At 42.3% G+C, this 27,342-nt stretch overlaps 1 protein-coding gene across 4 annotated transcripts; it reads right to left on the minus strand.

Moving 5' to 3' along the window:
• Positions 1-27,342, minus strand: POPDC3 (popeye domain cAMP effector 3). Of its 4 annotated transcripts, none has more exons than XM_084827196.1 (4): positions 26,366-26,621; positions 7,237-7,989; positions 5,288-5,396; positions 1-3,480 (listed from the first exon to the last, which is right to left on the minus strand). In XM_084827196.1, the coding sequence occupies exons 2-4, from the start codon at positions 7,725-7,727 to the stop codon at positions 3,205-3,207; spliced, it is 876 nt and encodes a 291-aa protein (XP_084683322.1). In that variant the 5' UTR covers positions 7,728-7,989; positions 26,366-26,621; the 3' UTR covers positions 1-3,204. The 4 variants fall into 4 exon arrangements, with proteins under 4 accessions (XP_084683322.1, XP_084683323.1, XP_084683325.1 ...); XM_084827197.1 differs by lacking the exon at positions 26,366-26,621 and adding an exon at positions 26,880-27,342 and having other exon boundaries at positions 3-3,480; XM_084827199.1 differs by having other exon boundaries at positions 3-3,480; positions 26,377-26,621.

Below are 27,342 nucleotides of genomic sequence, written 5' to 3' on the forward strand. Positions count from 1 at the left end.
CTAGAATCAATTTATTTATTTATGTGTGGACAACAGTGTAGTTGTAGAACAGACCTGCTTTATATAAAAGGCCTGACATATAATTTACAACTGAACATGCCTGCTGGCACCAATATTGCTTTTCATACATTTTTCAATTACTACAAAACTGTTTCTAAAACTCTCTACCATCATGTATTGTTGTGTCCTATACATTATATACAACTATTTTGAAATGCTAAGAAAATAGATGTTCTTACTAAACATATTCCAACATCCATAAAGTATTTTTCCAAGATTGGTCAGATAAGCTCAGTATAGAAAATTCAAAACACTGGAACATTTTTTTAAAGACATTACCACATATAAATCACCTTTACCTGTTTCTAAGCTTCTCCTGAGTATAAATATTATCTCTCTCTCTCTCCAAAACTCTTAATAGCCTAATCCAAATTCATTATGTTTCCTTATGCCACCGACACTGTGATGTAAACAACATTCATATTTTGGATTACTCCTAGTGTAATCAGATATATTGGACTGGATTTGAATCAATAATCCTAGAATTTCAATTCCTAGCAAGAAATAAGAGTGTGGAGAAAATAAGACAATCCATATTTTGCATGTTCGTGGCTTGAAGATACAGGCTGGAATGGTAAAATATAGTTACTAATGAACTAAATAAGATAAATGGCAGTAAAACTAAAATATGCTTAGCTAGGTGTTAGGCTGGGTAGACAACCTGGTGCTTTGCGTATGTTTTGGGCAACCTGACCATTGGCAATGCTGGCTGAGGTGGATGGGAGTTCTATCCAAAACATCTGGAGGGCACCAGGTTTCCTACCCCTTTGCTAGCTAGATCCAGAAAGGTATACTTTCATTTCAAAATTACTGGATACTTGGCTCAACATGTTTATAGGCCAGACTTTGAATTAATCCCATTCATCTAATAGTCTCTGGTTTTCTGATATGATGACAGAAATGACAGCATTTTTCTTACACAGTAAGATAATTTCTTTTCTGCAAAATAATATCATTGTTCCAGGACACACACCCCCCCCCGAAACAGTGAATCACAGACTTTTCCATCTCAGTTCAATATCGATTTTGACTATATATATTAAATCATGTATCATGCTTCAATATTGCTTCATAAGAAAACTATAGAATAGTCATTCCTTTTGGCATATGAGGCATGTAGACAGGAAAGCCTACAACCTTTTCCCTCTTAAAGAAAAATAACCCCTAGATTAATTTGAGCAGTAACAGCTGAGCAATAACAGCAGTAACAGCTGAGACCCGACCCTGTAACATTCATACAATTAAGCCATTTCACATATAATCGATGTGTGTACATGACTGCTTCTATTTTCATTATTATAAACTCTTGTAGAATTTTTTCTCTTTGATCTTCATATGTAAAATGATATAAATAAAATTGCATATGTTATATAAAAAATAAATGTTGGTCAAGTTCCAAAGAACAAGTCAACTGGTTATGCCCAAAGAGGCTTTGGCCTTGAGTTTCTCAAGCAGTTCAAATTGAGAAGAGTTTCAAAATTAGTCTGTGATATGGGAAGAAAGTGTGGTGTTCAAAGTAAAACAGTTCACCACACTCCACCTAACGCAGCTCTTCAAATCCCAACTAGTGCATCCAGTCCCCTTCTAGTTGTGCTTTATTGTGGACTGATATTAGCATGCCAATCCCCATCTATATTAGATGCATCTGTCAAGGTTTGTGGGGACTAAACAAACATCTGTATCAGCTATGTATGTGATCTCACTTGCTGCATTGGGATAACTGTCCAGACATAGATCACTGATTTCTATGACATTATTAAAGCTACATAAAGCTAGATAAACAGAATCTTCAACTAAAATTGGTTAAAGCATACAAATGAATGCTGTTTCATTCAACTCTGTGATGTGTAGAGCGTGACCCAAGAGGAAAGGCATTCAAGGCATCCTACCATCACCATCCAACTAAAATGGCCCTACCTGACATGGTCAACATGGTGCTTGAATTGAAACTTCGGGGAAATCACTATCTCAGTTCCTATGTCAAATGGAAATAATGAACTCTTCCGCAAAGCTGTTGCAGGCATGAGGAAATTCACAATTTAAACCATCCCCCTGCTTGACATCCTAGTGGGAAGATTCATATGCTCTACCATGTTCTGATGGTTTGCTTTGATACTTTGTGTGATAGAAACTCGCACTTTTTGAAGCCTAAAAACTGAGATGGTATTTTTTTGTGAGAGTTTTGATAGTTTGGGAGAGGGCATCACTTCACAGGTTGGCAGGTTCCTATAGTGCTTAGAAACTTGGAAAACCTATTTGACTAGAGACAACAGAAATGAATGTGTACACCATGGCTAATAATGCCTTTATCATACCACTTCCACCTTTCCTAAGAACTGTTGTCTCTCTACAGCCAAGGATTCAGCCCTATTTTCTATTAGAAACAGTTTTGTCTATGCATGTTGCAGCAAATAATGTGAATTAGACAGTCTTTGCAGTCAAAGTAATTATATTAGTGCCTTTTGTTTTCATGCATAGGCCCTCTGCTATACCCGAGAGTAATCTCAAGTCATTTTATGAAGGTATACAGGAAAGAAATTGTTAGCCTCCTTCCAGATTTTACAGGTTGCACAATTTCCTCTGTTTCTCGCGTCATCTCGTTTAAGACACGGCACACTAAGAAGACCAAATTATGCACTGTAATAATGAAGAAACAAGTTAGTCGAGATTACTTTTAAAAGATGGTTTTGCTTGCTGCTCTTCTCTAAGATAAAACCGCTTGCATAATTCTGATGACAAGGAGGCCTTAATAAATATGAAGAGCTCTGTGCAAATGTCATTTTTGAAAACACAATACACAAGACACCACAATTACAACAAAGCTTTATCCAATAATGATTCATATCTGTCCCCACCCCACCTCCAAAGTAATAACATGAGCAGAAGGAGTCAATAGAAACTAATCATAATGCACAATCAGTCAAGATGTACAACCTGCTGGCTCTAAACACTGTGAAAGGAACCAAACTTGAATGTTTTTTCTGCTAGAAAAAATGGGACTTTTATTTTAAAAGTTGCCATTATGACAATCCTCAGTTTGATTTTTATGATGTCACTGTAGTGTCTTTTAATACTTAATTCTGGGAGCAATGAAGTAAAAAAAATCTGTCCTTTTGTAGTAAGAGTTGCAGTTTATAACATTAGTTAATGTTGTCTTGAATTGTTCTGAAACTGTTCTGCAGGCTGTCTTTTAGATGTATCTGGTGTAGACACATTATAGAAGTTTGGTAAGCGGATGTCATATCGAAATCCTTTTCCCACGTTCACTCTGTTATTCAAAGCATAGAGCTTATCAGCAATGTCATTCCCAATTAGAATTGAAAACAGCCGAGAAACGAACCGGTGTTTAGCAAAGAGTAAATATAATTTTTTTCTCCTCCAGGCCACATATCGGCAGTCTGTTTCTGCTATGAGAGTTACCTGAAAGACATTCAGGAAAAAAGAAGATAAGATTCTATTTGTGCTGATGTTTTTATAATTAAGATTTATAAGGAAAATGTCCTCTTTTTCCTACCTTCCCTCAGTTTTCTTCGCCCCACACAAAAATGTATCACAGTAGGTAAGACTAGTATATACAAACAGTATAGCACCACCATTCCTGCAGGTCAATTATAGCACAAAATCTGTTCCTTTTTTTACCCTGACCTTGCCCCATCCCCTGCATTTCCTTGCCCTGAGCAAACTAAGGAGATCTTCACACATTTATCGCTTACAAGTTAAGAAACCATGAGCATAGATTAATGTACATACGAATGTTCATCCGAGTGTGGATGCTGTCTATCCATACGGCATTCCTTGTAATGGGGTACACATTTAGAAGTGCATCCAGAATGGCTAGAGAAGTGTGTTCAAATGTGTATCCTATTAAAAGCAAAGCAGTTCTGACAGGCTATATCTAATAATAAACTCATTATTATTAATTGTATATTGCAATCAATGTGCACAGTGCTTTACACAGTACAAGAAGAAAGGTCTGTGCTTTCTCCACGAGGAGCTTGTGCTCTAAAATTCAACACAGGGGAAACAATGCAGGGGGCGGGGGGAGGTAAACAAGGAAGCAATAAGTGGTTGTTTCAGTTATACATGCTTAGGCTTCGTTACAGGCTCAGATACAGTAGGACATGGGAAGCAGGGGGTTGTGCCAAAGGCTCCACTGAAAAGATTTGAAGAAAGGAAGAGAGATGGCATCATGCAGGTGTTTCTTAAGATAGTTCCAAGCATATGGGATATCAAGGGGGAAAGGCTGGAGCCTTTTGAGAGAGTAGGCAGTGGAGGCTGGTGGAGCTGGAGGAACAAAGATCTGGTTCACTTGTGTGATAGACTGCTTTTGCATGGATCCTTTTGCTTGAACGGGGCACCTGACACCACGCAATCCCTCTGCTCAAGCCAGGAAGCACCTGTGGGCATGCACTCTACACCTACACACACACACACACACACACACACACACCTTTAAATTGCAAGTGGACATTCATCCCCACAGTTTAAAGGATGCTGTGCATGTGTTGGTAGTGAGAAGAAGAATGTGTTCTGTACAGATGGCAAATCAATAGAGCTGCTTCCATTTATGTCAGATTAGGAAATGGCTTTATAAGAAGGACTGAAGACAGAGAAGGAAAGTTTTCAAAATGTTCCTCCTGGGAACCAGAAATGTTCTTGGTTTCCTCACCCAAAAAGTTTTAAAGAAATGCCTTAGTATGGAATATAAATGACCACTTCTCCCCCCGCTTTTTTCTTTTTTTGTAGATAATAGATCAAGGATCAAGTAAGAGAATGCTTGATCTTTTGCACTTGTAGCATCTTTCCAGTGAGCCCTAATGCTGGGCAAACTCCATTTGCTGGCATTGCAAGCCATTCCAGGTATGAGTCTGGATGTTACACCAGCTCTCATGCTGAGAGTTCTGCCTCCCAACTCCAGTGATTTCACTGCTGCTGGATGTAAGGGGGAAGAAGGGAAGAAAATGAGGTGTGAAGCAGGGAAGAGACCAAGAAAAAAAATGGTATCCAAATATATAATTCCGGCAAAGTTTTACCCCAATGTGTAACTTTCTTTAGTCATTTGGAAGTACTACAACATTAGGGTCCTCCTACAAGCAGCTTATGACAAAACAGGCTTTCAGGGAGACAGGTCTTGCCCCTAAGTTGAGCAGCTGCTGGAGTCTCTGTGCGTCGAACTCTAGGAAAGAGAGGATGTTAATTATTCAACAGATTTGCAAAATTCCCCTACCTGAAAAATGCCTTCTTCTGTGGGTCTTAGTGAATCCCATTCAGGTGAATCCAGAAACTGAAGGGGGAAAATATAATGCAGAAATTCCCCATCCACTGTCACTCTGATCCTAACAAAACAGCAATTTGTGTTAATATTGTTAGCATAGGAAAAGAAAATCAAGCCAGGATTGGAAGACCAGCTTCCTTAAAAAGGAAATGGCCAGCTCTAGACAATTTTTAGTTTCTGCACAATTATTTTATATAAATCAAGACAGCTTCTTTTCTTTTTTTGTGATGGGTGCATACCAGGCATACTGATGAATGTCATAACAGCAAACAGCAAACGTATCTCACATCATTCTCAAGGTTCTCATCTTTATGTCTAATAATTGTATGCAATCAGATAAAAGATTGCACATACACAAAGGAAGCTATTAATATTCACTTCTTTCAGTCCTTATTAGCCGGAAGGGATCAAATAGAAGAATGGCATTTGTACATGCAAGAGACAGAAAAGAATTCCAATTCCTAAACCTCCTGAAGAGTTCCTGAATCTCCTTTGCAGTTCTAGACTGAGCATTTCAGAACACAAATAAGAAGTACAGAACAGAGTCCTAGCACAAGAAAGAAATACAGGTAGGAAGGTCTTGGCGACATTCATTCTGCAAGATAAGCCTGACTCATAAACTGCAGTACTAGAAGGACAAGGTAGATGGACAAGGGAATTGCACTGAGGCACTGGGTGTCTGTAGGAACAACGTTTTGCTTTCTAACATTTTGCCAAGAGAACAAAGATTTCCTATACAATTCTGAATATGTTAAATTGTGTGCAATTTATGGAATTTGCTACCACAAGATGTGGTACTAGTTTAGACTGCTTCCTTAAAGAAAATTATTCAAATTTATAGTGAATAGATCTATTATCCATCATGATAAATAAAACCAGCAATATTTAAAGGTAGTACCAGATCCTGAGAACAAACATGAGAGGGCTTTTGCTTCATGACCTTCTAGAGCAGGGGTGCAGACCCTCAGACCCGGGCGTCAAATCTGGCCCACCAGGGGTCCCAATTGCCCTCTCTGACGCTCTCCAGAAGGCCCTGCTGAATCTGCTTTGAGGACAAATGTAGGGCTGGAAGTGGCTGAATTTAAGAAATTGTCAACTTTGCACAAAGTAAACCTACATTTTGTGTTCAGAATTATACAAGTTATATAGAGGTGTGTAAATTTTATACCTCATATAAAACAGCAGAAAGTAGGGGTTGGGGACACAGACAGGGCAATGTAAAATGGAATTAGCTATGAAGAAGAAAAAGAGAAATTCTGAGGGTATGGTGCATTAAGCTCTAGAAACCCAGTCCAAGCCCTCAGTTTTCAATCTTCTGAGCTTTTAATATCCTTAACATTTTTTACTACCATAGGTGGGTTTGTTTGTTTTTAACAAAAAAGACAAAGAGAAGAAAGCTGTTACTCTTAGGAAGATAAATCTTGCCACAAGATCCAGAGTTTATGCTTTTTGGCAATGGCATGGATTTACAGAATACAAGTGATAATTAAAATGCCATCTTTTTTCCCTTAAGCTATGAAGTCTTTGGTACTAGAAATGTCTTTACACTCCATTTTAAAGGGACAAAATGTTGAGCCTACTGGCAATATCCAACACTATGTCACTATGCTATTGCAAATTACATTGCATTAGCATTAGGGACCGTTAGCATAACACCAATAGCAGTAGCTTGCACAATGGGTTTTCCAGGAAGTCCTGTAGTGCAAGCTAATGCTATTGGTGTTGTACTAGAGGTCCCTTACACTAGTGCAACCTAATTTGCATTAGTGTGATGACAGTGTTGGATGCTGCCCATTGTATTTAGTTTAAACAGGAGCAAACCATGACCAGAGAAGGCCAAGATTTGGCATTTTTTCCCTGTTTTTTTAATTTTAGAAGCAGGGAATAAAGGTGATACAAACCTTCCTGACACAAGCAAGGACAGCTTATCAATTGGTGTTTTGCCTTGTATGGCGTAACAGTGTTCCTTCTCCAGTGTAATGACTTCTTCATCACAGCACCGGACGATCTTTCTAAAAACAGTCAGTGAGATTCCCAGGGGTTGGAACAGAGCAGTGTAAAGATCCTGGAATTCTTTGTCAAAGGCAACACTCCGAACTTGGTAGGTTACGTAAATAAACTGTATGAAGCATATCACAAACAGTATAAAATTCCAAGAGAAAATATCAGCTGCACAGACATCCAGCCATGACCAGACAGATGAGCAGAGAAAACCTAGTCCGAGCAAAAAGAAAATGTAGAGCAGGCCAAAAAACCCACTTCCACCCATGTAGCCAACAACAAACAAAATGCTAGCTAAATGATAAATAGATCCTTCTGGTTCTGACTTCCAGTTTACACAGATAGGGTGTGCAAATATCAGACTGTCCCAAAAACTTGAGTTTTCTACCATGGCTGGAATACTAGACTGATCACTGTCTCTGCAATTCCCAAGATGTTTGTTATATAAATAAGGTTCAGACAGAAAAGAGGTCCATCATTTTCCCAGGCTCGTCTTCGTTGTTAGCTGGTGACCATAATGCCATGCATTTCCTGGCTTGAAAAGCTTCAAAGATAAATGTTCATCAGCTAGGAAAATAGTCTTAGAGGTCCATACTGTTCCACATTGGTTCCTGTGAATTCCACATGTCACTTGGTTCCATAACATTACAGATCTGTCCAGGAGAAAAAAAACAAGGGTGGGAGGAGCAGTATAAGAACAGAAAGGAGCATTTATGCAACTATTTTGATAATAAACAACACAAATGTTTGCTTTGCTCCACCAGTAGGAGCATTCTCTGAGCAGAATTCTGCTCAGAACACTCCACTGGTGGAAAAAAAAATGGGAGGAGGGATGTTTGCTGATTCTATCATATCTTTGCAGCCCCCTGCATCACCTCATTGAAGATCACCTCCTCCACCTCCTCTATTCCACCAGTGGGAGCTTTCTATCCATAAGGCAGATTCCCCAAATTTCAAAGGAACAGGCAGACTAGAATTCAGCAATGCACTCCATTAAAAAAAAAAAAAAGCAATAGTATCAATTATTCATGTCTACAGCAGTTTTACAGCTTGGTGCTATACATGATTATTCAGAAGTAAGGCATGTCAGATTGAAGGGGACTTGTTCCCAAATAAGTGTGCACGGGACTTCAGCCTAAATGTGAAAATCTTTTAGAATCCAGGATCCCAAAGAATGATGCAGCTAGTTCTAAGCACCTAAGGGGCTTTGGGCTTGTGCTTATTATTCTGCATGGCAAAAGAACTTTTGAGATTGAGAAGAATTTCAAAAGCAGTTTTTTGGTATGGCAAAGAAGCCTGCTATTCAAAGTGTTGTTGTTGTTCAATGGGATTTTTTTGGAAACATCTCAGCTCTTGGGTACACCTAAAGCAACTCTTGAAAGCCCAGCTGTTGCCTTCAATCCAGTTGTAGTTGCACTGTGTCCAGCGATCCTGGGATGAGAGTATGCATCTTCATCCAAACCTGACAATTCCATCAAGTTTAGCAGGGACCAGATGACAACTGCACCAACTGTACATGTGGAATGCACTTGCTCTTTAGGAACAATCCCAACTCTAGGTCACTAATTTCCTTGAAGTTATTAAAACAGCATAAATACAGCCCTGAAATACAATACCAGGTATAAAAACAAAAGGAATTTGCACAGCCCTGGGCGGGAGGAAATAGCTAAACATGACTTAGCATCATCATTTTTCTACAGTAGCCTGCAGCCATACCCAACATAATTATGGTAGAATTCAAGGAGATCTGGGCACCCCATGCCCTCGGACCTGGAAGCCAGTCTTCCATGATGACTGGTTCTGTTTACTAATCAGAAGAGAAATGCTAAAAGTGCACATTAATTATTTTTCTTTATTTTATTAAATGTATGCCCTGCACGTCTGATGCTGTCTAATGCTTAGTCAGGAACAGAAGAATTGTTACATTTGTTCAGCTTTGGTAGTGTCGCATTGTACCCAACTGTAGAACTGGTAGAGGTACTCTGTTTGGTTTTTGTACCATTTAATGGTTTTTGTGTTCGTATGTTATATATGGAACTGTTTCATCATGGAAAAAATGGGGGGAAATAGAAAATAACAATATATTAAAAGAAGAAAAAGAGCAGAGTAATATAATAAATAAGCTAACATTTAAGAGCTTGCTTTTATATAAAGGAAATAATCAGCTAGGATAAATTTCTGCAAAGCAACTAAAAGGTCAAAATGATAAATGGAGCACTACAGTACATTATAAATTAACAATTCTCCCAACATGGAATATTCATTGTACTTTTAAAATATATTTCCCAGGAGTAGCTATTAAATATCTGAGTTTTTCCTATTCTGCAAAAAAAATGTGAAAACCACCTGCTAGCTTGTCTTTGTATCTCAGTTCTAAGAGTAAAATACACATATGCAAAATGACATCAGGCACAGTAGGAAAGCAAAACATTACAATTTACCTGTGGAATAATTACCACAAAAAATCTTAGAAACAGAACAGTTTTAAATGTCAGTGCTTTTCTGTGTTAAAAAAACCTGCAGTCATTAAATTCCACGGGGAATCAATGGACCTTATTTTCCAACAGTCACTCAAGCCAAGACCTGGTATCTGTATGCTGAGATAATTCAACACTTCAAAAGTGTCATCACTACAGTGAATACAAACAAAGATTCAAAGGGCATGGAAAACATCAGTATCATATTTCTGAGGTGATATGTTTCAAATCTCTTATTGGTTTCTCAAAGAGATGGTTAAGAGCAGGTTTTGAAGAAGCTGTTGCTTGGAATATGCTCACAAACATCTGGGTAATGAAGCACTTAACTCAGCTTCTGCTTCAGTTCACATTACTTCCCAGCACCTCTAACAAGAGTCAGTGTAGTGTAGCATACTGATCAGGGAGACCAGGTTCAAATCTCTTGTTGTTGTTCAGTCGTTCAGTCGTGTCCGACTCTTCACAAAGTAGACTTGGGCCAGTTTAATCTACGTCACAGAGTTGTTTATTGGGTGACCTTGAACCAGTTTAGTCTTACAGTCTATCCTACCTCACCAGAGTTGTTGTAGGCATAAAGGGGAAACTGAGTATGCTGCCTTGAGCTGTCAGAAGGGATAAAAAGCTAACCTAATAATGCCTTTATGCTTCCTGGACCATCTCAGACTCCTCAACAGTCTATATTCTCCCTGCTCAGCATTGTAATTATATTATACTGATTATATTGCATACTTTATGCTCATACTGTATAGAGCTCTGCATACATTTAGTACAAGAGCAGGACATATATAAGCTATTCATTTATTTATTATATGTATATGGGAGATAAAACCAACAACAGTGGGACTGATTTGCGCAATAAAGCACTCTTGGGCAGAGTATTTGTTTGGTGAGGTCTCATCTGATTTGCATCCCACATGTCTCACTCAACTTTACTGCTCTTTATATGATCCAACTCATTTTGCATCCTTTTATCACTAATTCACCATCTCCCCTGTGCTCTTGCTGCTGCAATTCTCCCTATATTAAACCTTGGGGGGGGGGATCCCCATAAATGGTTGTAACTTCACAACTGAATTCCCATGCTTGCTATCTCACAACTGAATTCCATTTATTCCAGATGCTTCCTTAATACCATTCCTACAACATACCATATCCCCATCACCCTCAAGTAGGGATGTGTGAGGAACTCGCTGATCAGGATTTACCCAGTTTGTACCTTCTAGACTGAACATGGACTTGGATGCAATCTGCGGTCAAAGTTCGTACGTTTCTCAGTTTGCAGTGTGATTCACGGAACAAAAATAATGCGTTTGACAGCATGCATACATTTGAAAAACATGCATGAAAAATGTGTACTTTTGAAAATGCGCACAAATAAGCATTAATGGCAGAAGAATATGTACATTTCAAAGATGGAAAAGGTACACACAAAAATACACATGGTTTTCATGCGAAAAGAAAAAAACAAAGCTTGCAATCTGATACGGGCTTAAGTCAGAACAAGCTTCAAGATGGAATTTGGAGAACTTGATTGTTGCCGATTCGCACATCCCTACCCTCAAGTACCCTACACATCCTTTGCTCTTGGAGTCCTGTATCCCTATATCCTATCTTGTTCCCACTCACAGCCCTTGCCCGTGTATCATTTTTGGTGTTTGAAAACACTCTCTCTATGACAACATAAAGTGTGGAGGATGCAACTCTTTAATCTTCCATTCTGAAAAATCAAACCAAATGTTGTGAAAATGAATTGAGGCTTGTTGAGTTAGTGGAAGCCCAGAGTAATTTATATGGTAATCAATACTGAAAGTACAAGCAGAGTTAGCTTCCAAGTGACATTACATTAGGCAGTCCAGCTCTCTGACCCAACCTCTGCATCATTGCCTCTCAGTTTAATGAAGACAGAATGTCATTGCAATGCCTTCCCCGCCATTTTGTGCATTTGAAGGCAATAGCCTAAACCTGTCCTTAATTCATGGGGAATCAAGAAATAGCTCTTTTTGCCACAAAAGCATTGTAAGCATGTTGAGCAAACCTTAAAGGAGCTGTTTAGGTGATTATAAATGGCTTGTGCCTCCAGGACAGTCCATTTTCATTGTATACTTTATAATCCTTTATAGACTTGTTTTTATGGTCTTTGCTGATTCTGTATAAACATTTCAGAGGTCTAGAGAGGTTTATCCACAAAGCAGTGAGGCACTAATCCAAAATATATGACCTGGTGGTAACCTAAACCAAAATTTAATGTGGAAAAACACAGTGGAAAATTGCTGAACATGCTGACTCAATGTATGTTACAGGGAAGTAATTTCCATCTGTCTCAGTTTGACTTGTTCCTATACAGAATGTTTAATATTTATTAGCATTTTGATATTTCCCAATCCCATCCTTCTTAATGCAAATGAAGAGAGGGTATTTGCAAGGATGAAGCAGGTGGAAAGAGGTGCTAATTCGGCCCTGCAAACCCACTGCCCCAAATTTTACAATGTTTTCCTTCCTATCTGGACTCTGAAACCAGATGTGAGCCCAGCTGGAGGAGCAGCAGCTCTTAGGGCAGCATTTGATGGGGAGAATCAATAGGACAGTTAAGCAGCCCTCACTCCACCTGTAAGCCTCAATAAGTGCCCTGCGCTTATCTCGCCAAATGTGGGCTTAGGCAAATATAATTTAAAGTTTGGCCTTCAGGATGAAAATACTTCACTTACATTATCTCGGTATCCTCACAACAGCCATGTAAGGTAGGCCAGTGTTATTCCCATATAGCAAACAGGGGGCTACATCTGAGAGATAGATTACCCAAGTACAATAAATAAGTGGTACATCAAAAAAGCATTACATGGATTTACTACAATCATTGCCCTTCCTTAAAGCACATGCATAGCAATTGAGACCCTCATATGTTTTATGGAGAATAGCTCATGCAGACACAGCAGTGTAACAATGCATATTTCTGAGTGCTATAAAACCTTTGCAACCAGTAGTTTGGGGCATAAAACCACCAATAATGTGTCCCAAAAGTTCCTGTTTGGGTTTTGGACTTTTCATGTTGTTGGTTTCAAAAACAAAAAAACTTCAGAGAACTGGTATTAAATACATTAACAGGAAGACAGTAATCACTGTGATGAACAAGTTATCGCAAGAAATTGTTGTTAACAACTGTGGTTATACTCAATGTTTAATTGAGTATAACCACAGGAATGCCTTGACCTATATGAATTTTGCTTCTTTGTGGACAATCCTCCCAGAGAGACTTGCCAAACTAAGTCAATTGGACTCTTTAGGAAGTTAGTTGAATTACTTTCCTTTCCTGTCAGGGTTTTGAGGGTTGCTGTGTTACATGCTGTTCTTGGACTAACACTGAACCAATATTTTTGGCTGCTATTTTTAACATTATGTTTTGGAATATTTTTATTGCTGATTTTATTTATATTATTTTGCAGGTTTATTCAAAGACTGCATTAAGATATAATCCTAAACTGTGGTTTAGTGTTATGAATCTCAGAATCATATGCTTTCCTACTTCCCTTTCTCTCTCTCTGTCTTTATTCCTGCACCCACAGTGATTAAACACTCCTATTCCTGGTTTAGCAACAAACCATTTTGTCTGAACCCACTAAACCAGGGGTAGGCAATGTGGTGCCCACGGGCAGCAATGTTCCCCCAGACATCTTCCTTGGTGTCCACTGAGAAATCCTACTCCTTCCATTTTTATTTTTAAAGGTTTTTGTTTTGTTTTTACTGGAAGCAGGGATTTGCTTCAAAGCAAAGTGGGAGTCTCTAGCTGCTGCCCTCTTAATTTCCCATGAAAGCCTCTGGGCAGGTTACTTGTCCTTTGTGATTAGCCATGCCCACCCATGACAGCCATATTATGGCTATACCCAGGACATTTTTTTAAATTTCCAAATGGGCCCATGGGGTCAAAAGGCTGCCTACCCCTACACTAAACTATAGTTTGCAGAAACTAGTTTGTCCACAAACAAAGACTCCAAACCACAGTTTGATCCTGACTTAGAATTTGTAGAACATAGTGTTCATGCAAAAAAGACAAAACTATGGTATGCTGCTAAATAAGGAACAAAAAACTCTGATCTCCCCATGTGATGAGAGAAGGGAGGCCTTGGTCACACATGAGAGAGAGATTGGAAGCTTTTGCTGCTCTTTTAGATTAACTACAGCTTGTCATGACATCTGGAATCATACTGGCAAACCGGTTTTGTGGGATCGGTTCCAGCTTCTTCCTCCTGATGAAATGGACAAGGTGCTTTCATCGGTATGGCCGACCACCTGCTTACTTGATCCTTGCCCATCTTGGCTCATTATGAGCTGCAGAGAGAGACTGGGTGAGGGGATCAAGGCGGTGGTGAACACCTCCCTTGAGGAGGGAGTGATGCCATCAGCCCTTAAGGAGGCAGTGATAAGACCGCTCTTAAAGAAGCCCTCCTTGGATCCTCAAGTTTTGAACAACTTTCGCCCAGTCTCAAATCTGCCATTTTTGGGCAAGGTGATTGAGCGGGTGGTTGCGGTGCAGTTGAAGGCACACTTGGAAGAAACTGATTATCTAGACCCATTTCAGTCAGGCTTCAGGCCTGGGCATGGGACAGAAACGGCCTTGGTCGCCTTGGTAGATGATATGAGGAGGGCTCTGGATAGGGGTGAATGCTCCTTCCTTGTTCTCCTCAACCTCTCAGCGGCTTTCGATACCGTTGACCACGGTATCCTCCTGGACCGCCTGGAGGGGTTGGGCATTGGGGACACCGTATCGCGGTGGTTCCGGTCCTTCCTCTCTGGCAGGTACCAGAGGGTAGCACTGGGAGAGGAGGTTTCGGACCCGTGGCCACTTACTTGTGGGGTGCCACAGGGTTCCATCCTCTCCCCGATGCTATTTAACATCTATGTGAAGCCGCTGGGGGCTATCATCAGGAGGTTTGGGGTGCAGTGTCACCAATATGCGGATGACACGCAGCTCTACCTTTCGTTTAAATCTTCACCAAGGTTGGCCATAGAATCCCTGTCCAAATGTCTGGAGACGGTGAGTGGCTGGATGGGGAGGAATAGGCTGAAACTGAACCCTGACAAGACCGAGGTACTTTTGGTGGGAGACAAGAGGAGGCTGGGGGATGTTGACCTGGTGTTGAATGGGGTACGGCTACCCTTGAAAGACCAGGTCCGCAGCCTGGGGGTCATTTTGGACTCCCAGCTGTCCAGGGAGGCTCAGGTGTCAGCTGTGAGCCGGACAGCGCTGTATCAACTCCATCTGATACGGTGGCTGCGCCCCTTCCTTCCCGACCATCTGCTCCCATCGGTAGTACATGCCCTGGTCTCCTCTAATTTAGACTACTATAATGCGCTCTACGTAGGGTTACCCTTGAAGACGGTTCGGAAACTGCAGCTGGTATAGAACGCGGCGGCTCGCCTGATTAAAGGCAGCTGCCGGCGAGATCACATCACTCCAGTGCTGAAGGAGTTGCACTGGTTACCAGTTGTTTTCCGGGCCAAATTCAAGGTGTTGGTTTTGACCTTTAAAACCCTATATGGTTCCAGCCCAGCCTATCTTAAGGCGTGCCTCCAGCAGCACTAAACAGGCCGCTTAACAAGATCGGCCTCGGATGGCCTTCTCTCTGTCCCATCAGCCAGGACAGCTAGACTGGTGGGGACGAGGGAGAGGGCCTTTTCTGTGGTGGCCCCCACTCTGTGGAACTCCCTCCCTAGGGAACTCCGTCACGCCCCCTCTTTAATGAGCTTCCGTCGTGCATTAAAAACGCTGTTGTTCAGGCAGGCATTTGGGGTGGGTTAGGGTATTTTAGAAAATGTTTTTATTGTAGAATTTTATTGTTTTAAACTGTTTTTATTGTATGTTGTACATCGCCCAGAGTGGCTGGGTGACCAGCCAGATGGGCGATTAATAAATTTAATAATAAAAATAAATAATAAAAATAAATAAATAAATACTAACTGTGGTTCTTTAAAACTATGGTGTACTGAAATACATCAAACTATGATGTATGAGGCTGGCTTGTTTTGACAAACCATAGTTAAGAGTAAACACAGTTTAGGGTTCGAACATCACAAGTACCTGTGATGTTGGTTAATCAAAAATGGACACATAAGCTTCCAATCTCCTCCTTTTGGCCGCACCAGAAGAGCAGAGAAGAGGAGTACACAAGTATGAGGTTCGCTGCCCCTCATCCTCATAATGTTAAACCATGGTTTAGCACTACTTACTAACACAGCCTAAACTATGCACAAGCCCTGCCCATAATGTTCAACTATGGCTTAGCATGACATTCAAATACTGCCTGTTTGTCATTTTTATTTTTAAAAAATTGTATTCTGTTACATCAGTGCCTTGAGGGTTCCTTGACATGGGTGGCTGGTTATAAACCTTACAGAACATATTCTATATGTGAAATCACATATAGAATGTGATTCACATCTATGTGAAATCACATAGATCGTTTCTAGAGCATAACATATTTAACAATTTTTAAAATCTCATTTTTAAATTGTAATATTTTGTTAAGAATCAGGTTGCCCAGAAATGCATATTCTGATTTAGTAAAACCCTAAATAGCTAATTACAATATTTTGGGAAAATACCCAAGATTCTCAAGATCTTAATGAAATCCATAAACACATTGAAACAGAAAATATTAAACAACTTTGGAAAATACAAAATAATTCAGCAGTAATTAAGGGAAACCCATAAAATAGAAGTAGCTTGCCAAGTTTTTCAGAGCTTTTTAGAAATATTGATTTAGCTGTCATGTCTGTGTTGAAAAATTTGTCTACACTGATCACTTATTATTTTCAGACACATGCCAACTGCCTAATTGACATAAGGTACATAAAGGAAAGCACAGTTCTTGGAGCTGAATTTGCAAGTGAAGGATCCCGTATTGCTTCAGTCAAACCCAACATCTAAACACAACTCCCTTCAGTGCAAACTGACTATGCTCCGAGAAATCAGCATATGTGTGGCCCAGTTCAGCATAGTGCTGATGGTGAATTTGTCCAGAAAAAGGGAGCAAGAAAGAGTAAGGGAGATACTCTGCTTAACTGTCCACACTACTGCTTACACAAGCAAATCCTAATTCAGCAATTTGTTGCAATCCAGTTTAGCCCCCGTCCCCTTACATCCAATAGTCAAAAGAAAGAAATGTTAACAACACCAAGTATGTCTCTCCCCTAATACTGAATGAGTAGGTAGAATCGCATTCTTGTCTGATAAAAGATGGCATCAGTCATTTCTTCCTAACATCTATAGCCAAGTATTCACGGGAGTATTAACTTAAACACAGAAAAATGTTTCTTTTCCCCCAGAAGGCATGACAACTTTTAAGGCAAGCTACCATTTTCATATATGGCACTCTGCCACATATTTGGAATAGAATATTTTACCTATGATGTTCTTCCTACTGTGAATTACCCACTTGGAATTAATTTTGAATAAAACACCTTCTGAAAAGTCATATAGATATGATTATAATATTCTATTGTCATTTTCCTTTAGTTTAATCAAACAGCAAAGCTAAGTAAAGCAGCAAATCTACAGCTACTTGCTCAAGAGAATCATATTGATTTCCATGGGGTTTTAAATTAAAGGGCTGATCAATCCAAACACATATTCTTATATTTGAAAAGCTGTGATGTTGCTATATTCTGTTAAGAACAGATAAAACAGATGTTGGGTGAGTTCACACGACATTAACAACCCCCCCTGTGAATAACCTACACTGTGTGGGTTATTTTCATAACCCACGGTGTATCCGACAAACAATCAGGCTCCCTGTGGATTGCTCTCCCACTCCTTCCCCCCTCAGTCCTCCACCTGGTATCCCAGGGTCCTGTGCAGCAGAGCCCATCTTGTCTGCCCGTCTCATCCCCGCCCCGCTCTGATCACGATCCCATTTAAGTTCCCTGGCTTTGCTTTTCTTAAGATTTGTGCAAATGGGGCTACAATTTTTTATATTATTTTTTCGGCCCCAGGAATTTGCACAAATGTCCTCATAGGCTTTTCGGGGTGTGTGTGTGTGTGTGTGTGTGTGAGTGTGGATTTTTGCAGTTGGGCAAGTCAAATATATATAGCCTTTCCTTGTCAACGTCCGTGTATATTTCATCTGTCAAAGGGAAGGAATTCCAATATGAAACATACAAGGAAATTGACAAGGCAAAACTGCATATAGGCCGATTTGACAGCCATTGGTGGTGACAGTTTGGGAAAAGGGGACAAGATCACCCACTTAGCAAGGTGATCATCAGGGTTTTAAGTGTTGAACTGAAACTTGTGGGTGCCCTACTTCCATTCCACACTGCCCTGAGTTGCCAGCAAGTCCTTTCAAGAGAGATCTAGGCTGTCCTGCTTTTCATGGCTCCAATTCAGAGCAGTTACTGCTGTGGTTACTGTGAAACTGGCCCCAAAACCAGGATGGATCAAAATAAGTTTAGAACAAATGCATCTGCCAGGATTTCTTGTGCAACACCAAGGTTGACTAGAGGGCGGGGTAGCCTTGGTCTAAAGGAATTGTATCCCCCTAGTCAGATGCCCTATCCAACAGTCAGCCAGTTTCAAGTGTCTGCACCTGATGTTGATCACCCAAGACTGGATAGGGATTCTTTTGGTGTACTGCCCACCCTGCTGCCCAACAGTCTCCCTGCCTGAGCATGACCATCATGCTCGAGACTCAAGTGGTCTCAAGCATGATGTTGAGAACCTCAAAGCTTATGATTTGGGTGGACTAATATTCATGCTAAGGCTTTGTCAGGAGCAGCTCAGGATTTCAGGTCCGCCAGGTCAACCACGGGCCTGTCTCAAATAATGCGGCAGGACACACTTTGGACCTGGCTTTCTGTGCTGGATTGGGAGAAAATGATCTACAGGTGGTGGAGCCAGTAGTGACTCCTTTGGCATGGGCAGATCATTATCTGATCAGTTTTGACCTTCAGGCCACCTGTAACCTCTGCAGGGGTGGGGCACCAAATGTGATGGTCCACCCCCATAGACTGATGAATCTGGAAGGATTTTTGAGGTCACGTCAGGATTCTCCTGCAGGCTTAACCAGAGGTCCTGTTGAGGTCCTGGTCACCGCTTGGAATGAGGGGATGACCTGGGGCATCGATATGATCGCTCCCAAACATCCTCAGCCTAGTCGTAGAACCGTGTCAGCTCCTTGGTATTCCGAGGAGCTGAGAGCAATGAAACGACTGTGTTGATGATTAGAGCACAAATGGTGGAAGACTAGGAACGGATACGATTGAACGCAGGTAAGAATCCACTTGCAATCTTATTCCGTGGCAGTGATGGTGGCAAAGAAACTACTTACTTCACTGTCCCCATTGCATCTGCTCAGTGTCATCCAGTGGAGCTCTTTCGCATAAGGCCCCTTGGGACCAGCTACACTAGTTACCGATGTGTTTCTGAACCCAATTTAAAGTGCTGGTTTTGACCTTTAAAGCCTTAAACAGTTTGGAACCACGTTAGTTGAAGGATGACCCTCACCCATATCAGCCTGCCCACACTTGATGATCAGAAAGAGAGGCCCTTCTCATTTGCCCACCCGTGAGAGCAGTCAGGTGGGTGATCACGTGGGAGATGGCCTTCTCTGTAGTGGTCCCATATCTTTGGGAAAAGTTGCCATAGGAGGTCCGCCATGCTCCATCATTGCAGACTTTTAAGAAGGCCTTGAAAATATATTATTCTACCATGGCCTTCTCTTGATATGAATGCTATGGTTGCTGGTTTTATTGTGGGCTTTTATTGCTGTTTTTATTGTTTTTATCGCTTTTAATATTTTAAATGTTTTTACATATTTCACTGCTATAAGCTGGCTTGGGAAGGCTTCTGCCCTGAAAGGTGGGCAAGAAATGTTTTAGACTATAAGAAGAGGAAGAGGAAGTTGGTAATTTTCAAAGAGAATTACATTGCAATACTGTACAGGTTTATTCAACAGTAAGTCCCACTGAGTTTAATTATGCTTACTTCCAACTAAGTGTGCATAGCATTGCATCCCAACAGTAATATGTAATATGAAATAGCAGGTGGGGGGTGTGTGTGTGAGAGAACAAAAAGAGTACAGTCTCAGATGTCTTCATGATAATTAGGTAGAATGCATTAAGATACTGTTGCAAGCATCCTCTAGAGATGTAAAATGCCCTTTCTCAAGACTTTTATATACCTTTTAGTAGAAAATGTTTGCTTAATAACATTTGCTGTCTAGTAGCTACTAGCGAGTGCATACAACAGATTTGGCATGTTTGAATGTACTGACAAAACTGAAAACATTGAGTTTTACTGCTGACTAGAAAGAAGACTAAGTTATTGCTACTGAATATTGATGTTGGTTCAGAAACCAGCATCATATGATGGGGAGCTTGCCTTCACACACCCTTGCATAGCTGCCAATAAGCAATTATTACAAGAAACTCCATTAAGGGTGCAGTCCTATGTGATCCACCCTGGGTACTCATAAGCCTCCAAACTTGGAAGCTTACAAGTATCCTATGCATAGCAGGAGGTGTGTCATGCCTCCCACTCTGCATTTAAGCTAGACAGGTGTTTTCACATCTAGCTGAGGCTTTGGGGACAGGGAGGGAAGGAGGCTGGGGTAGCCATGGGATTACTCATATGGCTGTGCCCTGGTCTCCTCCCCTCCCCGCCCCTGGGAATGCCCCCTTTCACCCCCTACAAGCTCCCATTCGTGTGCTCATAGCAGCAGCCAGCACAGTTCTCCTCATGCTGGCTGTGAGGGGGCGAAGGAGGAAGTGAGGAGCATAGTTTCCAGTCTCCAAGCTTGGAACCAGGAAACCGAAATATCCTGTGTTCCCCAAATGCTGCCTAGCAAAGGATTGCTCTGTAAGTCTCCAGTACACCATTCTCATAAGGAAATTAACTTTTTTTAAAGGAAGATCCTGCTACTCAGGGAACTGAGGAACATGAAACAATACAAACACAGTAATGTTAGGATGACCGAAAATGTAATTATTTGTGCTAATTCTACCCTTAAATTTGAATATGGGAATCAAACCAAGCATGCAGACAGTTTATAATATTAGCCATTAATTGGTTTAAAAATACATAGTTCTGAACGGCATTTAATGAACATAGCCTAATAATAAATGAAACTACCCAAAGCTAGCTATGAGCTGTTAGCCAATTCTTAGCCTGAGCAATATTTTATGTAACTGTTCCATTCCAGAGATATAGAAATCCAGGGCTGCTATAGTCTTCCTGCATTTTGAAAAGCTGTTTTCTGCTTTGGAACATCACAGCTTCTTGCAGCATTATGTTGCAAGAAGCTGTGATGTTCCAAAGCAGAAAGCTACATTGTCATAGGATTCTATAGGATAGATGCTGGGAGTTGTAGGACTTTTTTCTGACTAAACACGCATAGGATTGCGCCCTTAGTCTCCCAGGAAGGGGTGACTGAAATGTCGTTAGTCTCCCTACTGAAATGTAGGGGCAGAGGGCAACTGCTCACCTTACTCTGTCTCAACTCTGCATGATAGTGACACTGTCCATAAGGGTGCAATCCTATGCATGTTTAGACAGAAGGAAGTCCTACAACTCCCAGCATGCTCCAGCCAGAGATGGCTGTCTGGGGAATGCTGGGAGTTATAGGACTTCCTTCTGTCTAAACATGCATAGGATTGCACCCTAAAGTACTTATCTGAAAAGAACCCAGTTGAAGATCTGTTGTTATATGCACCAGTGTCACATAAGAGAGCAACAACTCAACCTTAATTTTGTTTGGGCCATTTCATATAAGTTCCCAAAGGGGCAGGCTTGCTCTGCATTAAGCCAAATACACATTCCCCACACTCCCCAAATCTATAAGCAAGTCAACTCACATCCAATCAGAGTATTGGCAAGAACTCTGGGATCCCAGATTTCCCTAGTGACATCTTTATGACATTACTAGGTGGCTCTGAAATTCAATCTTACAAGAGCTCTCTAAATAAAATGATAGCACATAGAATAAGTGCTAGATTCGGTGTACACAAAACTAGAAAGAACAGCTGACTTTGTAAACTATTCCATCTAAGGCGAAATCAACTTATTTTCTCACCCTCACGGATTGTAGTTTTTAATATTTTTTTCTTTTAAAAATCTATATTGGAGGATGTATTGCATTTCGGTTAAGAGGACGCATTTTCAGTATCTGGCATTTACGCTCGTCTTTATGATGAATGTCACCTTCTCTTGCCATCATCGCCATAGCGAAATGAGGTAAAAATATGTGCAGCAAGTTCGGTCTAATCATTTTGCCAAGTGCTTATAATTAAGGATGCAGTTGAATTGAGGCCCTACTACCTGGGAAGCCCCATATCAAGTATGGGCAGTATCCTAGTCGACACTACTGCTAATGTAAATTATGTTGCACTAGCGTGAGTGACCTCTAGTCTAGCACAATGCCAGTAGCGTTTTCTCCAGAAAACATGACGTGCCAGCAAATGCTACTGTGTTGTGTTAGAGGTCCATGCTACCATGGCATAAATTATGCTAGCAGTAGTGTCGAATAAGATACTGCCCTAAGTGCTGGGGAGAGCAATCCTATGGCCACTAGACACTGTCTAGACAGCCACAGGATCTTTTGGTTTCTGGGAAGCAAGGTTGTCCAACCTTGGCTCCCCGAAACTGCACTTCTTGCCTTGCCCCCTCGTAGCCAGCGCAGTTCTTTCCACACTGCAGTCATCTCCACGCTTGTAAGAAGAGCACAGAGAGGGTGAAAATAGGGTGTTCCCAGAGGCAGGGAGGGGAGGAGACCATGGAAACTGTTTTAGACAGCTTCCTATCTGGTCTCCAGGCCACGTTCCCCCACCCCCAAAGCTGCAGCATGTCTAACCACAAATGCAGGGTGGGTGAGGCATGTAGAAAGGATCTCCTCTATCCTCAGTCTGGATAGTCAGTAGCATCCAATTTTGGAAGCTACTGCCTATCTCAATAGGATTGCCCCTTACTTTGTTTTCTAACCTGGACTCCATTTAAAGTTTCCCAGACCTCATAGCATAGATACTAGCAACTTGTCACAAGTCTTATGTCTGATACGGACATGTCTCGACCTAGGACTACTTGCACAAGAGGAAATGTGACATTGGTTAAAGAAAACCACAGAGTAAAGTTATCATGTCCTTAAATCAAGCTGAGTGTCCAGTCACAAAGGTGATATCTGCAGTAGAACAGGGATCAAATCTTCCAGTACCTGGCTTACAACTTTCTGATTGATAATACACTGTACTTACCTTTATGTATTTAAAGATCAGTTCCCACCTAATAATAGATTGGTCAGAACTATTCTAAGAATCTGGTTGTTAAAAAGTTATTGTTGCATAGGTGGCCTGTACTCCAAGATGATGTATCAGTTATGTGCGGAAACCATGCAGAATCAAGTACAGAGGATATAAACTTTGAACCAAAGAAGTTAGTTTCAAATAAAAAGAACAAATTTGTGCCATGTCAAAGGAAAAACAAGAAAAGGATACAGAGTTTGCAGTGTGGATTTGGTCATCAAATATATCATTTTCCTGTCAAGACAGTACAAAGCTTTACAATGGCTCCATTCAGACACCACGCTATACCACAGTTTAGTGCAGAGGTGGGCCGAAAGTAGATCTCCAGGTGTTTTAGATTCCAAGTCCACTTTGGGGGGGGGGGGCCTGGAGACCAGATAGGAAGCTGTCTAAAACAGCTTCCATGGTCTCCTCCCCTCCCTGCCTCTGGGACCACTGGCCATTCTGGCAGGGGATTCTAGGAGTTAAAGTAGAAAACATCTGGAGATCTGCCTTCTTCCCATCCCTCATTTAATGTAACATGAATGAGCCTAGCCTCCCACTGGGCTCAAATGCTACCCACCCCCTTTCATGTCCCCTCTGCTTGTGGCTAGGTCCTGGAGACATTTGCTTCTGATTTTGCTTAAGCAGTGTTTGTCATTTTGTCTGAACCAACAAACTGTGATTATCATTAACTATGGTTTATTTTACCCTTCCCAGACCTGATGGTCTCCAAATGTTTTGGACTACAACTCCCATCAGCATGTTCAATGGTCAGGGATGCTGGGAGTTGTAGTCCAAAGCAGCTGGAGAGCATCAGGTTGGGTAAGGCTGGTTTATTTGTTCGAAACAAGCCAAACTGAAATGATAAAGTTACTTATATATTGGGGGGGGGGGAGAAATACTAGAAAATGTTTAAGTATCCCTGAACGATGCTTTTTAACTTTCTGGTTATTGAACAGGAACCATTTGACAGGAAGTGCTTCTGTCAAATCCTCTCCCAATGGGGTGGAAAAAGAGGGAGCTGGAGAACCACAGCATGTCTACAACAAGCTTCTGCTACTGAATCTCTCATTCTTGCTGTTGGTAGATTTCCCCCAAAGAAACCCCTTGAGCTTGTGACAGGACCAGTATCTTTCAGACTTTCCTTAGGTATGTATGCATCATCGCCATCACTATAGCACCATTAGTGTGGATGGCACTTTATGACGTACAAAAGGACAGTCCTTGCGCCAGGGAAGTTACAAAACAATCTAAAATCTGATGCAGGGGAAATAACGGAGAAAGCAAAGGGGAAAAGATAAACAGGGGAAGAATACTTGGTTATTTCTGCCAGTGAAGCTTTTGGCACGAGCCCCTACTCCCCATTAATTCTACTGTAATTAAGCTCAAGTTAGAATACTCACAATTCTGAATGTTTAGTGATGTAGAACCATTCTATCAATTCGTACACTTAATAAAAGCGTGCCTTTTAACAACAACCCCCCTCAATAAAATAATGCGTTCCTGACAAATACTAAATATTTTAGGTTGCAATCCAGGGGTGGGCAATATGTGGCCCATGGTCTGCATGCAGCCCCCACCACCCCCAGCAATTAAAAAAATGGTATCCATAGCAGCTACAGAACATCAAAAATGGCCACATTTTGCGGGGGGGGGTCCCCCCAGGGGGGCTGCAACCCAAAAATTGTTCCCAGACCTCCTGAAGTTGCCCACCCCTGCAAGACACTGAACACAATGGGGCTTACTTCTGAGTAGACATGCATAGAATTGCACTCTCAAACTGCTATTTAAAACTTCAGAACTACATTTTGTGCTTGTTACTCAATTCATCCCTCCATTCTGTGTTTGCATCCTACCAGGTTCACAAAAACTTAACTCCAGAACATTTTTTGTTATTAACATTCAGACATGAAGAAAATAATATCTCTGATCACATATAGAGTGCATTTCCTTCACCAGACCCCACACATCCTGAAACAAGGGCCAAGGTTTCTAGGGAGACTTAAGCCTCTGCAGCCATTAACGTTCTTCTGCCTCCTTTTAAGAGGTGTACATGAACAATGTCAAAGATGAATCTGGATTTAAGAGATTGGGATTGAAACCCCAGCTGCCTCTACTCTGTCTCAGCCTTGGCCTCCAATCTGTAGAAGTGAAAATATTGCTACGTTTCCTATTTTTAAATGTATATCCTGCTTTTCTTCCATCATGGAGCTGAAGGTAGCATACATGTTTCACAAGTGGCCTCCCATCCAGGCACAGACCTGACACAGACTTCCTTAGCTTCAGCAAGGTAGCTGCATCATATACTTTCAGACCATGCTCTTGCCCATATGCATACTACCTAGGAAGAAGTCCCCACTGAACTCAGTGGGGCTTACTTCTGATTAAACATGCATAAACCTGGACTGCAAGCGAAACTTACCCAGGCCAAGATTTGTTGCACCTTAAAACTTAACAAACATAAGCTTTTGTAGTCTAGAGCCCATGAAAGCTTACGACATAATACATTTGATAGTCTTTTAAGGTGCTACAAGACTCTGTGTTGTTTTTACTGCGACACATTAAGACGGCTACCTCTCTGGAAGTTAAGAAGTGTGAGAAAGGACTGAAGTTTGGGGTTTGGACTGGGCAGAAGCATGCCGAAACTTGTAGGATACAGTGTATATAGAAACCTGGTGGTGTTATAAATAAAATTTGGGGTGGTTCAAAGACTATTCTGGAGTGCAGTATCCCATGCACTTATTTGTAATTGCAGGGTGAATGGGACCCAACTGGGAATTAACTTCAGCCATATGACTTTGAGCATGCACAAAGTGGCTTTTTCTCCCTTTGCCCAGCAGGGAAAAGAGCTTTCACTTTCAGACAGGTTCACTTCCGGGGACATTTGAGCTCCTGCACCTCTCATTTTAGAAAATTAAAGCCCGGCTGGAGAAATTCAAGGTGATGCCAAGCTAATGCAAGTGCTGATCGTGAAGCCTACATATCTGAATTATTTCCCCCAACAACTAGCCAGTTATAACCTTAAATAAATGTACATATCGAAGTAATGTTTGTTCCACGTTAACACCCCCCTCCCTTCCAAATAAACATACCCATTCCATTGGGCCTGGACTGAATTCTCCTGCTTTATGGAAACACTTCATTTTATCTCTCTCTCCTCCACTACACAACTGCGGGAGAAACAAACTCAGCCGCCCTGCGTGGTTACCAGTCCTCTTTAATCTCCCCCCGGCAGACGGAAGGAGCCGATCGGAGCGGTTCATCCACAGCGCCCCCCCCCCCCCAATACCTTCTTCTTACTCCGAAGTAGGGAGCGGGGCGATTTGGCGTGCAATGATAAGACGTGCACGCAGACCGGCTGCATTCCCGAGTCGTTCTGCACGTGGGAGCGGAGGAAGAATAGGACGGCGGGGCGCCAAGACCCCCAGAGCTCAGCCCCGGCACCTCTCGTTGCCAGCCCCAACCGCGCGAAGGGCGACTTCTCGGGCGCGTCGGGAGAGCCTTCCCCTCGGCACGCAGCGCGGCACCCTCGCGCGTCGGAGCCTAGGGGTCGCGGGGGCTGCCAAGTTCAGAGGGCGCGGCTTCCAGGGCGCCTTGAGCCGCAGCACCTTTTTTGTTGGTCTTCTCAAAGCCGCGTGACTCTGAGCCGGGCGGCGAGTCTCCCTGGGGGGGGGGGGTCGAGGGAGGCGCCAGAACGCGCACCGGGGGTCGCTTGCCCGCCCCTGCGAAGCGACAGGAGCGGCACCAGAAAGAGGGACGCGCCGCGCCGCGCCTCCCCCGTGGGGAATCCCTCCGCCCCTTACCGTCGCCTGCGCCCTCGCTCCAAGTTTGCCTGCCAAGGGCCGGGAGGCGCCCTCGCTCTCCACCGCGCTAGCCCCCGCCCGCCGCCGCCGCCGCTGCTGAGGCGGGCAGCCGAGGCTTTGACTAAAATAGGCAGCAAGTGAGCCGCCACGAGGCGAGGCGCGGGCGGCGCCAGCTCCGGGGTCAGCCGCGGAGCGCGGCGGGGGAGAGCAGAGCGACCCTCTTCGCGCAGGCGCCGCCCAACAACTTCGGCCGCCGCCAACGCCAGGGAGTGACTTCGACGGTCCCTTTCCCGGGCGCGGGATTCCTTCGCCGCTGCCGCCTCCCGAGCAGCGGCGGCGTCGCCCGAAGGGGGATTAGCAGTTTGCCTGGAGGCCGGGCTAGCTGGCGGTGCCGCGCGTCGATGGCCTTCTTCGCGGAGCCCACGACGGTGGGGGTGAAGTAAAGCGGAGTCCTTTCGCCTCC

This window comes from Heloderma suspectum, chromosome 1 (genome assembly GCF_057233095.1).
Source record: "Heloderma suspectum isolate Gila_16-S chromosome 1, 16-S_ref, whole genome shotgun sequence".
NCBI lineage: Eukaryota > Metazoa > Chordata > Lepidosauria > Squamata > Helodermatidae > Heloderma > Heloderma suspectum.